The following is a 16,782-nucleotide window of genomic DNA, read 5'->3' as shown; positions in this document are numbered from 1 at the left end:
TAAGCGTTGTGGAGTGTCGATTCAAGTCCACAATTAAACAGTAAACGAAACAGTTTTAGATTAGTGCATGCGCGAATATTACTTTGTTGTTTTCTCGCTTGAAGCACTACTTATGTTGAAATAATGGCTCTTTCCCCAATTAGTAGAGTGAACTGGGGATCTTTAAGGTTTCACAATGTTAAAATAAAATGAACAGAAACAAGGTGTGATTCTGTCTGAATATAATTACGTCAAATTTATTAAAGGAAAATTTATAACAGGTATTAAAAAAAATATAAACATACAATATCAGTTACGTACTTAAACAGATCTCAGGTATATTCAGAAATAAAAAAAATACGGGCCGGCCCTAAAATAAATTATAAAAAGGTTTCATTTAAAAAAATACATAAACCAATACAAAAAATACAAATATGTTTAAACCATCCCAGTATTCTCAAAGTCCAGAAATGACGTTTATCTGATGAACTTCGTCTGACGGCGTAGTTTAAGAAAGTTCCAAAAAGGTTACAACATACAGTAGCACCGGAGGTCGGGGCTGCGTTTCCTGGAGATAAATCGGGAACATGATGCCAGGGCGCCTGTGTGTTGTAGAGGAAGGGTGGTGAAAATGCCAATTCGGCATCCGGCTCTCGGACCCTGTCTGCGAACAGTCCGAATCAAAACTGATCAGAACATGTACACAGACAGTATAAACTGGGCAGAGAAAGCCCGCAAAAGTTAAGGGGAGGTTGAGGAAAGTCGCGGATCGTCACTCACCAGACAGGGGAGTTGGCTTCTGTTTTCCGATGCGTCGCCAGACAGGAACTGGAGTCCGCGAATACGCGGCTGTGCGTGGAAGTTTATACCATTTCAAAAGATATTATTTAAAAGAAAACTAACTATTACTCTTTGTTCTGTGCAGACGGACTAAACTACTTAAAAAAGATTACAGGGATAGCATCCCTTAGTTAATGGACTACATCGTCGGTTGCGGCCGGATGGAAGTCTTGCAGTGTCTCGTCGACTCGCCGATAATCACAAACGGTCCATCTGCAGTCACGACGCGAAGTGTCACGCAAAGAACCGCGTCTCGTAATTAAAAGTAAATGTTCAATCAAAAGTGGGGGGAGGGACTGGGAGGTCCGGACCGAAAGGTTCCGAAGTTCCCCGAGTGGGCATCATAAAAAACTCTGACTTTGATGTCTCGAAGTTGGTAGCACTGGCCGACTTTAGCGCTACCTGTTGAGGGGTGTCTGCTATAACAAGGGGATAAGGGCGAAGTCTAGTGCTGCACTCTGGCGGCCTACCGGGGAAGTTAGTTGGGAGGTTAGTAAGTTTGTCACCAAATGTTGCGGTGGTCAGCTCCACGAGCTGGCGTCAAGAGAAGACGTTACAGTTTCTGCCGCTAGATGTTGTGTGTGGTCCATCTTTGCACAAACATTTTTTATGCCAGTCGTCCTTGGAGGCGGTCACTGCCTGGCGAGGTGTATGACCGGTCAATGATCTGGAGCTGAATTCTTAGAACCGAGAGTGAGCTGGGAGGGGTGGGGGTGCAACGAGGCTGGGAACGAACGTCCTAGTTGTGACTTTTGGGGTGTGAACCTAAGACCTATGCGTGACGGTAAAGGCTATGCTCAGCTCGTCTCTGAGAAATGGTAACAGCTCGTCCAGAGCTGTTGTATGCAGTTTTAGTCATGAAGTGAAGTAATATTGCAGAGCTGGGACGTACCTGCAAGCGAGGGAAATGTTAAACGGGCTGCCAACAAAGTCTTAGAATTGCAAAAGCTCAGATAGGTCTCTGAGAAATGTGTTTCAGTCTACTGGCACAAAGTTTAACTAAGGAGAGTACACCAGCCTAACAAAGAGTAAATCACCCAAAGTAACCAAATTATAAAGAAAAATAAAATTTCCAAAAATAATTTAAAATTATAATAAAATTTAAAAAAAGTGTCGAAATACCAAATTTCTGGCACAAGAGGGTGAACCAAAAAAATTATTTGGCAGCAGGATGGAGACCCTCCATATTGGAATCTCTTTGTAAGAGAGTGGTTGAACGTCAAAGTCAATGACCGTTGGATTGGTCGTAATGGTCGAGAGGAAAGATCTCTTTTTCGCTGGCCTCCACCACGTTCACCTGACATAAAGCCATGCCATATTTTTTTTTCTTTTGGGGCTTTATGAAAGATCGTGTTTACATTCCGCCGCTACCTAATGGTTTCCTAGAGTTAAGACATTGAGACACTAAATAGAAGAGGCTATTGCTTCCATTACTCCGGACTAGTTAACCAAAGTGTGTGTGTGGAAGAATTGTACTTTAGGTTGGATGTGTGCGCTATTTAAAAATGTAAGGTAAACTAGGTTAGTTTACAATCAATTGGATGTATGATTTTTTGGAAATAGTCAAAATTAAAATGTTAAAATAAACCATTAAAATTGGGACATTCTTTTATGGACTCTCTGCATATCTTTTTTTTTTTAATTTTGACAAATAACCTGGAACACATTGAGAAAATCTCTTACATGTTTATGCAAATAAATTTTTTAACACTCTGGGAAAACCAATCATCAAAAGAAATCAAAATTAAAATATTAAATTTCAACATTTTTTAGTATAAAAAATTCAAGAAATCTAAATTTTAATTAAATATATTCTGTAAGATTGAGACGGGGAGCATTTTTAAAGAGAAGTAGACAAAAAAAATTTTAAAACTTTTTTGTCAATCTTTTGTGGATTTTCTCAGTGTGCTCCGCTTTTTTAAATTATTTTCAAATTTTTATTAATATTGAAATGCAATCTTCTTATCGGTTGCCGTTCGTTATGAAGTCTCCGTGCATCGTGGAAGCAGCAGGCGCGCTAGTGAAATGTTCCGGGAGATCCGCCTTAGAATGTCGCGCCGCTGCAGAACGGGCCCCTCTTAACGCCGTGTGGCAGGCAGGGGCGTAGCCAGGGGGGGGGAGGTGTTTAGGGGTTCAACCCCCCCCCCCTTAGCACCAAATCTTTAATTAATTTCTTATTCATCACTCAAAATAAATTTCATATTAAAAATAATAAAAATTTTACCATTACAATATTTAAATTTAAGAACCGAAAACTGCTAAAATAGCACTATTTTAAACCTTAAAATCCAAATTTTCCCGGGGGAGGACCCCCGGACCCCACATATTAAAGCGGGGGGGGGGGGGGGGGCATGCTTCTTAACACCCCCCATACACAAATCCTGGCTACGCCACTGGTGGCAGGTACCAGCTGTACTGGCGGATGGCGCGCTGCTACCGGCCCACGGGCCAGACGCTCAAGGCGCGCATCTCGCTCCAGCTGGCGTCGAGGCTGCTGACCCAGCACGCCGCCGGGGTCGGAACCGAGGCTGTGCTCCTGCTCGTCAAGATGGACGAGGAACTGGCGCAGCTGGAGGGACGCGAGGGCCCCGCCAGGGCCATCGAGCCTTCAGGAGACGTCAGAGGTCAGTCAGTTAATGCCGTGGGCGTCGCGACCGGAATTATTATTATTATTGTATTGGAAGCTGAAAATAGTAACTATATTTGCTCGAAGAAAATTGTTGGTCTAGCCAAGCTGTGCCTAACTTAAATTGAAGCTGTTGTATTAGATATACATATCGGTTTTAAAAATAAAAATATTTTTTTTTAACAAATAAAATTTTCAATATCCTTTGGAATAAATAGAATTTTAATTTTAATAACTAAACCAGGTATTTTACATTTCGGATAAAATGCCAATATCACGCGGATTGAACTAAAACATAAATTAAAATTTAATTTGTGCTATAAGCTACGTTACTGAACACCTAAAAGAGCTTGACCATTATAAGTTTATTGGATTATTAATTTTTTTATAAACTAGGTAATAAAATTTTATTTCGGCGTTGTGGTAACGACCCGAGCCGTTCTTGCAGGACTCGCCAGAGTGTGTAACGTCATGTAGAGGGAAGGGGGGGGGGGGACTCTATAGGCGAAATATGGTCACTAAAAAAAAAGCTGTGGTTGAAAAATGCCAACATCAAAAACGAAAATTAATTTTTAAATATAAAGAAAACATAGATATTTCTTAAACATAATGACGTAGGTAAAAAAAAGAAATTTTACTAACGTCCCCCCCAATAATAAAAGTCTTCAATTTCGTCCCCTCCAATAATATATCTAGTTTTTGTAGTTTCGTAGTTTCTCCTGATGTTTAAATTAATGATTTTGTGTGGATACAGCACCAGCAGATATGTTAACTGTGTTTTTACAAATTTGTTCTCTGAAAATATTTTTTTTATAAAAAAAAATTATATAGTGCAACCAACTATAATTAGAATATTTAGGAAAAAAAATTTCCTAAAAGCCACCTTTTTTGCACCTTCAACCCCCAAATTTTCCCGGGGGGGGGGGGACCCCCGGGCCCCCCGCTTTTTTTTTTTTTTTTCCAGGGGATGGATATTTCTCAAACAACTAAATCAATTGAAGTCTCCCCCCCCCCCCCCCAAATATATATCCTTGCGACGCCCATGAGTTAATCACTCCCTCCCACCCTACCTCCCTCCCTTCCCAACTTTTCCTACTGCAGGCATCCGTGTTCCAGGAAAGCTGGAGTCGCAATGCCACGACGGAAAACACACGACAATTCAGATCAGACGTCGCACATAGCTCCAGCACGACAGCGCAGGGTCACAATACCACAACAACATTAACACAACCAACTCTAACACGGCGGTCGGCAAATACAGTGATTTCTTTTTTTTTTTCCGGATGATTTCTGTAGCCCTTTTTCACCCCAATGCCATACAGAATACCATGAGCCTGAACTTTATTAATTAAAAGTTCTTCACCGAGCTGGTTCATTCTAAAATTAAATATTGACCAAATGGAGAACAATAATGTTGACCATAAACAGTTGAAGGCACACCACACGAAATTTAAATCTCGTATTTCAGCATAAAGATTAACCGAGTAGGTAAATAATTTTGAAGTTTAGTTTTGTAAGTTTTCCGTTTTGCTTTCCGTCGTGCTTCACGACACGAAGAAATTAGAGATAGAATCTTCTTCTTGCGGGGGCCGTCGGAGCACGTATTTTGTCGTGTTGACGTCACGGCTACCTAGTCTTTCATTGGCTACTGAGCATGTCGGGCCTGTCGTGTCGTGTCGCGTCCGTCGTGGCATTGTGACTCGAGCTTTAAGGCAAATTTTAATATCTGAAAAGTTTCGCAGTTCACTAGCTGTGCAAAAATTGCTTATCAGATATTGCATGTGTCAAGGGAAAATACTTTATAATAATTTGGTATATGTCTCAGCCTACAACAAGAAAGAAGACGAATGCGGAAAGGTTTCCTTTAAAATGTTTGGTTTCAGGACATCACGCGCACAGCACAACGCACAGAAGTTTAATGTACAAGAACAATATATCAGCTGCTCGAAAATAGCACATGCACAGCAACGCGCACGCGTACATAAAATTGGCGAATTTCAGACTTTTCTCTGTACTGTGCGCCAATTTCTGTTTTCGGCCAATCAGCGTATTCTACGTCCGGGATGTAGACTACTTGAGAGTTGTGTAACCCCTACTGTGAGTAGAAAAACATAATTATACAAAATTCAAAGTAGCAAAAATCTTAAATATTTGAGAAATATTCTACAAAAACTACTCGGGTTACGTTGAAAGGTAACAGGAAAAGACATTTCTTAGGGCTTCCACAAATGAGTTCCACAGCTTCGTTCTATTTCCACATCACGACTTTATACAACAAATTATATTAGACAAAGTGCAGCTGTAGTAAAAAGAAATTCTCAAATTAAATTCGTTTAGCAGAAATACAAATGACTTAAACTAAAATATTTGTCTAAAGTCTCTATACAAATTTTCTCTTTATTTAGGCCGTGGGGAGTACCATTTTAATGAAAGAATTATCGCGTCTTGCGAACTCGTCGCAAAATAACTGAAGCTGGATGTTGCGGAGAAAATGCAACAAAACATGTCCGGGTATTCTAGCCTGTGATATAGGTTTCCTGGACACTAAACAGAAAATGGCAATGTTCCCACGCAGTTGACTAAACTTAAGTAAATGTCCGTTATTTGCAGGAGTGACGTTTCCGCAAGTCCTTGGCGAAAATCTCTTTCAACAGCTAGTCAAGTCGAGTGAAATGCACTTTGCGCTCGGACATGACCAAACGTCTATGGAACTGAATACTACGGTGATTTTATGACGTCACATTCCGCAAGGTCACGGCCGCAGCTCCGCGGTGTTTACCAAGTTACACTTGCACTAGCAATGCCTTTACTAGTGTCAAATGCTGGCGCGAGCGGAGAACTATGAGCACACGCGAGGAAGAGGCGCGCTTACCTTGCGCGATTGAACTTGCTCAAACTTCATGCGGGGCGTAATGATTTGCATAAACGGAAAGTCAGTCTCGCCAGCAGGTAGCGGGGATTCTCACAATCTAAACACAAATAAGTAGAGCGATTAAGAATTGATAAGCATAAAGTCTTCACAGTGAAGTGTCTGTTCACTGAACCAAAAGTTAAATGAGTCTTACGTTTACGTAACTCGTCTGTGGCAAAATAAAGGTCCCCTGTGGGAAAACTCGCGAAAGTTCACTCACTGCCTTACTAAATAAGTAAGAATTAAGATGGTGCCGGACGAAACAACATACACAAATTGACGCGTTAGTTCCTTGGTTGTAGCACAATTGTCGCCAAAGTTATAGTAGGCTCACCAGCCATTAATTAACTTATAATGGTACTCTCCTGGTACGTGCGTGAACGTTAAATAAAAACAATGCTATTCAAAAACTTTAATGTTTACACATTTACAGACATAAACTGGACCAGTGATAAATAACATAATTAAAATATGCTAAATGAAAACCATCAAACACAGAAGTTTAAAAATAATTCAAATTATAAATCTAATCCGCGTCTGATGATAGCGCCTAGAGACGCGACCAGATAAAAGTGCACCAAATATTATTAATTAAAAAAGCTAAAAGACAAGCGGGGCACGCCTCAGTTGTTTTGATATGTGCATTTCAAAGATAAATACTGAAACTTATCCGAATATATGTTTATTTGTGAGGAAAATCTTTTGTAATTTATCACTCCTAAACGTTAACAACTGTGACGATCATGTAGTGATCGCCAAAAATTGTTTCGTGTCCCGAGGTGCTACGCCTGGCGTGGGCAGTGTGTGAATTAATTTTTTGAACGTGCCTGGTCTAGCGTAGCCCTGGTAATTGAGCTGACTGCCGCGGAATGAGTAACGTGATGGTAGAGGTGGGTCGCAAAGTATCAACCTGCTACTTTGTAACTGATACACGCGTGTATCAGGTACTGCAAACGAGTACACTATTCAAGTATCAAGTACTTAGTATCAGTTTAGAATTCTCCTGGAACAACACCACGGCCAATGTGCGCGTGCACAGAACCCGATCGCAGATGACGGTCACTTGGGCGGAGCTTGTGAAAGGGGAGGGAGCGGCACGACGAATAAGGGATAAATAAGAGAAATAATGTAGGGGAGGAAGCGCAGGGGAAGGCGTTGAACGAGAGGCGCAGAGCGAAATTGTTAAGAGTCGTTTTGTTTATTGTCCCACATCAAATGAACAACAATCTAGCACCAAAGAAATCAATCTGAAATTGCAGTCTATGAAATGACATGTCACTGCCATGAAACTTTCAGTATTAACAGAAGTCCAACAATCTGTTGTTAGTGTGACAGAACTAATTTCAGTGGTTGTTAATATTTATTGAATGCTATTGTACACAGTTTCATAAGCAGCTGGTAACAATGTGTTTGTTATAGTTTTTCTACTTGGCAATGTATACGACGGATTTAGTGCTAGTGCATAAACAAATCCTAGAAACCCTTTGTCCTCAACAACTGAGAATGGTTGAAAATCTACAGTAAATAAATTTAACAGTTGGTCATCAATTTTCTTGTTAGCAGAAACAGAAAGTTTTCTTACAACAAAATCACTTACTTTACAGTCATGCACATTGGTTCTTTCCAACACAGCTTGTTTGGGAACCGACAAACTGCTTGTAGAAGGAATTCCTATATCTGGACGAATCTTTTTTCGGCTGAGGTACGGTGTCGTATTTGCGATGTCTGGATCATAGCTCCTACTTCTGGACAGTGATAGTGATGTTAAACTATCTTGATTCTGATCAGGTAACTGTACAGTTGGATGTTTACGTTTCAAATGTTTCTTCAGATTAGTCGATGGTGATTTATAACTCAGTTTTTGTTTACACAAATTACAATTAGCAAACTCATTATTTTCCGTGAAAAAATTACACACAAATGAAGTCTTTTTCCTGCACTTATCCATTCCTTATTTCACTATAAAGATACTAACTACAAAGCATGACAGCCCGCAACAATGTACATGGTAAACACGGCCAGGACGAACTGCAGTGAATGTTGAACTGATTTGATACTGGCTGTGCTGTATTAGGCGGGCATGAGACTAACAGAGGTAGAGAATTACCGGGCGTGATAAATAATGTATCAGATTCTCCTTCCGGTCGCACGGTCCTGGGACCGCTACTGCTCTAACTGATACAGAAGTATCAGCTACTTGTAACTAGTACATTACTGTATCAGTATCAGGTTGGAACAGATACCGAAAATTGCTGTAACAACCCACCTCTACGTGATGGTGTGTAAGTTTTTTTCTGGTAGTATTCCTGTCGAACGCTAGAGCGCTCTCCATGTTTTGACTCGCGCCTGATGTGCTTTGACGCGGCTAGCTGCGGGGAGTGTGAAGTGGTTTGTCTTCGAGTGAGCTTCGGAGGAAGCAGTGATAAGCACTGCGTCCAGGAATAATACAGAATGGGCTGTTTTAATCATAGTCCATAGATTATTTTTGCTGTGATTTTACACAGACATCTTGGAGTTTTCATCGAAAGGGAATGTTGAATTTTGGTGTGCAACAGCCAGCCATGTTGGCGCTGGAACTAATTGGCAAGCTACTGTGTCCGCCATTTCATGATAATTAGCTACAGCTGATGAAGAAATTTAACGTAGAATTATTTAAAATAATGCCGAGCGTGATAAATGTAGGAAAAAATGTGTTTTTCAACTACATTTCTGAACGCGAAACAGCGTAGTATCCGCATCCACCACTAGAATCCATTTCTGGAGCAGCTATGTCGGCTATTGGATCATGTGATTAGCAGACCGAAATTTTAAACAATGTAATGAAAGGGCTGTTAACTAAACAGTTAATACATGTAGTTTTCCTATGGCGTTGCGGACTTCGGTTCGCGCCATCCGCCACAGATGGCAGCGACATGGTCACACATTACCATTCCATTCACGAAATCACTCGCACCATAAGCCGTGTACCAAGAGCTAGGGGCATTATGCCCCCCCCCCCCCCCCTCTGAAACCTTGAAGTGGGAGCAAACGGGGGCAAAGAAAGTGCTGTGTAATCGATTTTTAGATAATAAAACTGCTTAAATAGCACCATTTTCCACCTTGAAATACAAATTTTCCCGGGGGAGGACCCCCGGACCCCCCGCTTCAATAGGGGGGTGTTGTGACTGTTAAGAAATAAGACGGTAGACGTTTCCATAACTTTACTGCGTGAACACCACAATATGACTGAACGCCAAGCAGGCCATTCTTTTACAAGACAACAAATACACAACATGGAAATTACACCAACTGTACAATACTAAAAACACACATACCAACTGTAACATATACAACAGGGGGATCGATGATTCTTTATTAAAAGGTATATTGCCCCCCTTTTGGAAATTTAGTTGTTGCGCCCCTACCGAGAGCTAGGATGTTAACACGCGGACGATGAGCGTGGCACTGTTGTCGCCCCAGGGGAGGACCGGCCGGCCGCCTGCGGGCTGATGGGCGTGGCGAGCAGCGAGGACTGCGGCAGGTTCGCCGTGGCGCTGGGCAGCGTGCACGCCGGCGACACTCTCGTGGCAGAGGACGCCCTGGCGGCCTGCCTGCTGCCCGACAAGTTCGGCTCCAACTGCCACCACTGCTTCGCCAGGTGCGGCGCGCCCTCCTCCTCCGCCATCTTGGTTTCAGATCAGGTTTCCGGACATACCCGAATACTCACGTCGGCAAGCCCGCTTTTCACAGACGAGAGAGCCAAACCCGATGTTCCCCAAGTTCATGCTAGCTTTTTTTTTCTTACCACAACAGGTGTATTTATTTGGGGGGGGGGGGGGGGAAATTGGCGGGCATTTATTCTCCAATTGCGCGGGTTTAACTTATAATATGTCATTCTAAAAAATTAGCAAGAAGTAATTATAAATACTTTAAAACATTGTGGATGGTTGGTTATATTAGGTAGGGCCTAAGTATAGCTACATTAAAAATACTGTAAAATAATTTTATGGTTGCTTAGCAAATAAACTTTTTAATATGTAGTTATCCAGGGCTAGGAAACCGTTTACATGATTTCACAGTATCTTTAATGTAGCTATCCTAACCAAATCAACCGTCCACAATGTTTTAAAGTATTTATAATGTAGCTAACCTAACCTAACTGACCATTAGTGATCATGAGTTACAGTGAACAAAAAAAAAAACCGAAGATGCACGATCGGGCGTTTGGCTCTCTCGTCTGTTGAAAGAAGGCTTGCCAACGTGAGTATTCGGGTATGTCCAGATGGTTGAGTGAATCGTAGGCTTCCCCTCCTCCACGGGGAGGGATTTGAGCCTAATGACGCCATCTCGGTTTCAACAGGTTTCCGGACCCCTCCCGTTTCAGTACTCGCCACAGATGGGTAACATCTCACCTCGGTAACGAGCAAATTTCGTGTGTTCTCGTGTTGCAAATACACTTACAATGCGAAACTCGGGCACGTTATTTAATGAAGATTTTCTTAAAAATAATGCCGAGCGTGATAAATATACGAAAATTGTGTTTCCAATTACATTTATGCTGGAGCAAGCTAGGTCCACTATCGAATCATTTTATTTGCATAGCGAATTGTTAAACTATATAACGAAATGACTCCGATAAAAGCGAACAAAAAAAAAACTCTAGAAAATTTACTAGACCCCGGCTTTAAACCTGATATTCGACAAGGAGTTTTTATTAAAGTGTCCACCCATCGTGTTAAAAACACGTTTAACAGTTAATACTTCAAAATTTCTCCTTGCCTTTGAGAACATTAGTTCGCACTATCCGCCACAGATGACAGCATCGTGGTTACACATTTCCGTTACGTTTCCGCGACTTCTGTTACATTCACGAAATTACCCCTGCCAAATGTCGTGTACCGAGAGCTAAGATGTTACACATAAAAAACACAAATGCAGAAAGAAAATGTAAAAAATTATACGTAAGGTTACAGAGGGGTTATTTTGAAAGTATTGTTGTAATTATTAGTGGGTTACAATAATGTATTTCCTCCCCATTAATAGCCCGACATGTCTCACGCACAGAAACTGCAGGAATTGTGTTTCCAAGTAGTCTATTATTAATCCCAGTTTGCACACGGTTAGCATGTTTTTCATACAAACTTGAAATGTGTGTTTCATGTATTTAATTGAATTTATATACATATGTGTGTATGTAATTATGACTGTTTTTTTTTATAAAATCATCAAACAAATTGACTCCAGAACAAATTTTTAAAAATAATTAGATAAATATCAAAAATATAAAATATTCAGTTTTCTTTTCTTGAACAAAATCATTACTTAAATGTCTGTGTGTAAACTTTGGAGTTCTAAAAGTCTGTTCACTGAGATTTTAGTGAGACACCTGATTTTCTTTTAAAATTCGGTTATGAAGCTAACTTACTCATAAAAAATTATATAAAGTTTATACTGGACCCCCTCCTTCACAAAGTCCTGACCACGGCATGGCAATGCAAGCCAGCGGGTGGCCAAGTCTGCATGGCTACATGGTAACCACACGCAGCCTTTTTTTTTTTTTCAGGTCAGGATCTACGCCATGTTGGTTAGATGCCCAAAACATTGACTGAAGTGTAATCTTTGCATTGTGGAAACAGTTTTCAATGACTTTATTTTATGAAAGAATCTTTTTTTTTAACGCCACAGATTGTAATCCATACTTCCTAACCATCACCAGACGTCATCAAGCACCATTTACACAATGTTTTGGGCAGAACAATGTGGCGATGGCGAGGTTAAAAAAGTGACTTCAACTACGTCACATCATGCCATATCCTGACAATTCCTAACTCCATGCAAAAATGGGTGTTTTGAGGCACTGTTTTGAAGTGCGCTTCTGTAGCGCACAATTTTAGTAGCGGTTTATTTGATATATTTTTCTTAACAAAAAATATACCTATATTTAAAAGTTAAAGATCTTATTTTTCTGACATGCAAGTAAATTCATGAAACCCCCCCCCCCCTCTATTTTTTTCTTGAAATAATATATTATTTTCAACTGTCTATTGATTGAGGCAAGTTGACACGGTTAGTTGTGCGCGCTCCCGTTTGGGAGAAGTCAACTCCGAATTTGCCGAAATATATACAGGCTATTCGCAAATTGCGGGGCATGAATTTAATAGGTGGCACGGAATGCCTAATAAAAATAGGCAATTTTTTTTATTAACGGACAAATTTCCGGAAACGAAACACTGCAAAGCTACAGGCGCAAACAATAGCGCGCAGATTTGAATTCGCGCGCATCAGGGCACCGCTCCACTGCTGAGAGGACCTGCGATCGCAGCGCAGTGACTGTGACATATACGTAAATACTCCGCGAGAAGCAGGTGACGAGCCGGGCGCAGAAGTTCAGATTAAGGTGTGTCTACAGCAGAGTGGATTATTGGGTGTGGTACGTTTACACATTTGGCTTTTGGCGATTAACGCAGTGTTGACTGTCAGTGAGTACGGTGCTGCGATTATATATTTGTAAAACAGCAACAGCACGACAGACTTTATCATTCATAGAGGTGTCCGATATGACATACGAAAAAAAAAAAAAAAGATTCAGCAGGAGCAGTGCGTCTTCACCAAATGTGCTTTTTTTTTTTTTTTTTTTAAATATTAATATAAATTTAAATTCAGTTACAAATATTAATATTTTCATAGAATTCAACATAAATAACACATACTTACATTACAGATGCACACAAAAGTACAAAACACCGGCTGATGTCAGCTTATTATAACTAACCCCTTAGAAATTCGTGTAAATAATAAGATAAATAATATTCATGTGAAAAAACTAAAAGTGTATAAAACTAAACAGAAGGTTTTAGATAGGCTTGAAATTTTCAAGTTAATTGTTTGAAATATTTTTTTTTTTAGAAAACCCTCCCAATATGCTGACGTTTTGAAGAAAAAAGTGATGTGCAGAAACACGTGTTTTAAACCTCGCATGGGTAGGGTTTTTATCACTAAAGCCCGGGCTTCAGCCAACCCTGAAAAAAAGCACGAAATAAGGAAAAAAAACAAGGCGAGAACTACAATAAGTGATATGTGACGTCTTGGTGTAATCGCCTCTTATACCTCGCACCACACGCTACACGCAGCTTCTCTCCCCTACACCGACGACAGTGGAAGCTGTAGGCTTCCCTCGGCGACAGCGCGAGAGTCGGGTGTCGTTCACCCGACCATCACATTATTGGTCGGCCAGGTACGAAATGTCTTCTTTGCTTCTGTTTCCCACAAACGTGTGCCCGGCGTCGTTCACCCGGCTGTCGAGTAGGTGTGAAGTAGGCCTGACGACAGGGGCGTCTCCAGGAAGACTTTTCGGGAAGGGGCTATCACACAAAGAAAGGATGCAGTTACAAAACATAATATGGAGGCTCCCTTCACACTGGGCCACTGCGAGAGCGCCAGTAGAAACGCACCATGGTGAAATGAAGCCAAACACAACTATTCACATGGGCAATGGCCGGGGGTCGCGCACACGCTGGTGCGTTTACAATCAAACCACTTCCTGCAACATAGCTGTTCTTCGAGTGTTGGCGGGATCAAGGTATATTTTAGAAGGGCAGGAGGTAATCAATCGCAGTCTGGGACATGCCTGCAAATGAATACTCAGGGAGAATTAAAAAAAAAGGTTGGTAAGAAATCGTTATGTTATTATTGCTCAGCAAAGAATCAATGAATCCAATACCTTGTGTTTTGATGGAATTTCTTTCTCTGCTTCCTCCAGCTACATGTTTACACCGGCGAGTGGAAATTTGGCAGGGAGGCGAGTTCGCTGAGGCTCAAGACAATTCTTGCGTGTTTTCCTAACAAGCCACGCCACCGCACTCTGACACATTTTGAGTGGTTCAGTGAAAAGGAGTCTAAATAACTCAGAGATATGCTTGGAATATTTACATATTTATGGCCTCAAATACTGCTATTTAATAGTTTCAAACAACATTTGATGAAACACAAGTTTAAAATGTTAACTGAAGTATTTATGTTAACATAAGTTCACCCTAGAAAAAAAAAGAGTGCACGTAACTCAGTACACGTGATATAAGTGAAAGTTCTTTGGCAATTCAAACTGTGAATTTTACTGTTCCTTCAAACAATTCTGCTATTTGGAACACACCAAATCTCTGAAACGAAATGTGAAATAAATAACAGCTTATCTACACGGTTATATAACGCGCTATCTATGCGGAGAATGCAGAGACTGCATCAACAGCGCTCTCTACGCTGCTGGTTGAACAGGAAAGGAACGTGAGCACGAAGGTAGCAGATATAAAATTCAAGGCACTCACAGCTGACTGTACAGGATACTTATAGGTATCTATTTTTCTGAAACAAGAGAGAGCACACACACACACACACACACACACTGTAAAATTCAAACTTTAAATTTTACTCTCATGCACCCAAAGATGTTTCACTTAAAAAATAAAATATGGGCTCATGAGGGGCTATCCCCTTAATGGGGGAGCTGAATTGTTGCCCGTTGGATGGGCAGCCCTTTAGGATTTGTCTGGCAATGGTTTGTTTGTACAGCGACTGGAAGGGCAGCCCATCCAATTTCTGAAAACATGTTTCTTTAAGTGTCCACTGTCAGAAAAATCCTGAAGAGCTGCCCTTCCAATGGGCAACAATTCAGTCACCCCCCCCCCCCTCCCCCGATAATCTGGAGCCGCGCTTGTCTGACGAGGGTCCTCGCTGTCCTCCAGGCTGAAGGCCCCCGTGGCGTGTCCGCACTGCAGCGGCCTGGCGTTCTGCTCGACGACCTGCCGGGACGAGGCCTGCCGCTCCTACCACAAGCTCGAGTGCCGGTTCATGGACCTGCTGATCGGCTCGGGCATGAGCATCCTCTGCCACGTCGCGCTCCGGCTGGTCACGCAGTCCGGACTCGAGTTCTTCGCCCAGCGCCGCGAGCAGATCCGACAACACGCCGGTGAGTCCTCTCTCTCTTTCTCTCTCTCCCCCTCTCTCCGATTGCCAGGGAACCACGCGCGGGGGTAACCGACACAAGTCGTCTCATCAGGCGGTCTAGGCCTGTATGCGTGCACAGGGACGTCGGAACAGGGGGGGGCAGCAGGGGCGAGTCGCCCCCGTGCTGTTATTCATGGGGGGGGGGGGGCGAGAGTAGAATTTCGCCGCCCTCTTTTTCCCAGAATAAATGTTTGGTCCTAGTAGTATTTTTCTCAACCAGTAGTTACAAATGTTGCATTGGTGATCACATTGATTAGAAAATCAAATTTATGATTGTCAATATACTGTAAAATTATTGCACATTCCTAGATGGTTTTTTTTATTTAAATTGTACTACATCTACTGTCAGAGTCGTATTTAATACATACTACGTCATCAAATTCTTAGAATGGTATATTTAATATTTTGGTTCGGAAACTCATTAAATAGCACAATTTTGCATCTAAACTTCAAAATTTTTCTGGGGGAGTGCCCCCAGACCCCCCGCTCTAGGACTGAGGTAAGTGTAATACATATTTCCCCCCCCCCCCCCCCAACTCATGAAAACGTTCCGACTTCTCTGTGCGTGCAATAAGCGGAGAACTATGTAGTATTGGAAAAGCTTGCCCTAAAACATTGTTTTGCCGTTAATTATTACATTAGTAATTCCCGTCCCACAGTCACTATACCGTAGGCGCAAGCGGGCCCCCACAGTGAGGAGTATTTCAATTCCGAACCAGGGGGAGAGGGTGGGCTATACCCTTGGCCCTCCGGGATATAAGCTAATGGTTGTCCCTGTAATTGATCGAAGTGAGACTTCCTTACCCATTTTAAAAAAGGTGAGGCGATGACTCACCGTAGCGTAACGAGAAATGCAACGGTCAGGACTGGAGCAATCGATGGTTGGAGATTGATGTGGGTGAATATATGGTACGTCCTATTCCTCACTCTCGGGCAAGTTACGCTACAATACAGTTTTTGACGTGACAACGTTTAATAAAACGATGAACGCCGGCTGCAGGCACGAAAAAAGTGTCCCGTTACGCTGTGTTCCGTTACGCTGTCGGCGAGTGCAGTAATAACAGGTTATGTTACATTTGACTAAAAAATTATGGTGATTCATATAATTGATGATAGATATTTGATTACAGTTGATTTATATGAAAACTTGTTCACAATTATATTTAAACTTTATAGCTAAACGCCAGTTTTTAAAATTAATTACAAGTCATCTACACGTCAACTGTTTCGTCGACTGTTTATAAAGTGAAGTGAAAAGTTAATCTGGTTTTCATTGCTTATTACAACAACAATTTCGGCAATAAAGGTTAATTATTCTTGCATTTAAAAAAATCTGATTACATACTAGTATAATTTCAAGTATTTATTCTTTTATTATTAAAATAAAAATAATTCAATTTTATTCATAAACGTATGCAATCATTTCAGCAATGTTTTTTTTTATGAC

At 41.3% G+C, this 16,782-nt stretch overlaps 1 protein-coding gene across 2 annotated transcripts in view; it reads left to right on the top strand.

Annotated features, from left to right (window-relative positions):
• The window catches only part of LOC134531766 (SET and MYND domain-containing protein 4-like), a 334,526-nt gene that overhangs the window by 298,622 nt on the left and 19,122 nt on the right, over positions 1–16,782 (top strand). For both annotated transcript variants that reach the window (XM_063367658.1, XM_063367659.1), the window contains 3 exons: positions 3,223–3,443; positions 9,816–9,993; positions 15,074–15,297. In XM_063367658.1, the coding sequence (XP_063223728.1) occupies positions 3,223–3,443; positions 9,816–9,993; positions 15,074–15,297 (623 nt within the window). The remainder of the gene's footprint in view (positions 1–3,222; positions 3,444–9,815; positions 9,994–15,073; positions 15,298–16,782) is intronic.

The sequence above is a fragment of the Bacillus rossius genome, chromosome 5 (assembly GCF_032445375.1).
Source record: "Bacillus rossius redtenbacheri isolate Brsri chromosome 5, Brsri_v3, whole genome shotgun sequence".
NCBI lineage: Eukaryota > Metazoa > Arthropoda > Insecta > Phasmatodea > Bacillidae > Bacillus > Bacillus rossius.
The sequence above is the reverse complement of the archived record's forward strand: the minus strand, read 5'-3'. Positions and strand labels throughout refer to the sequence as shown.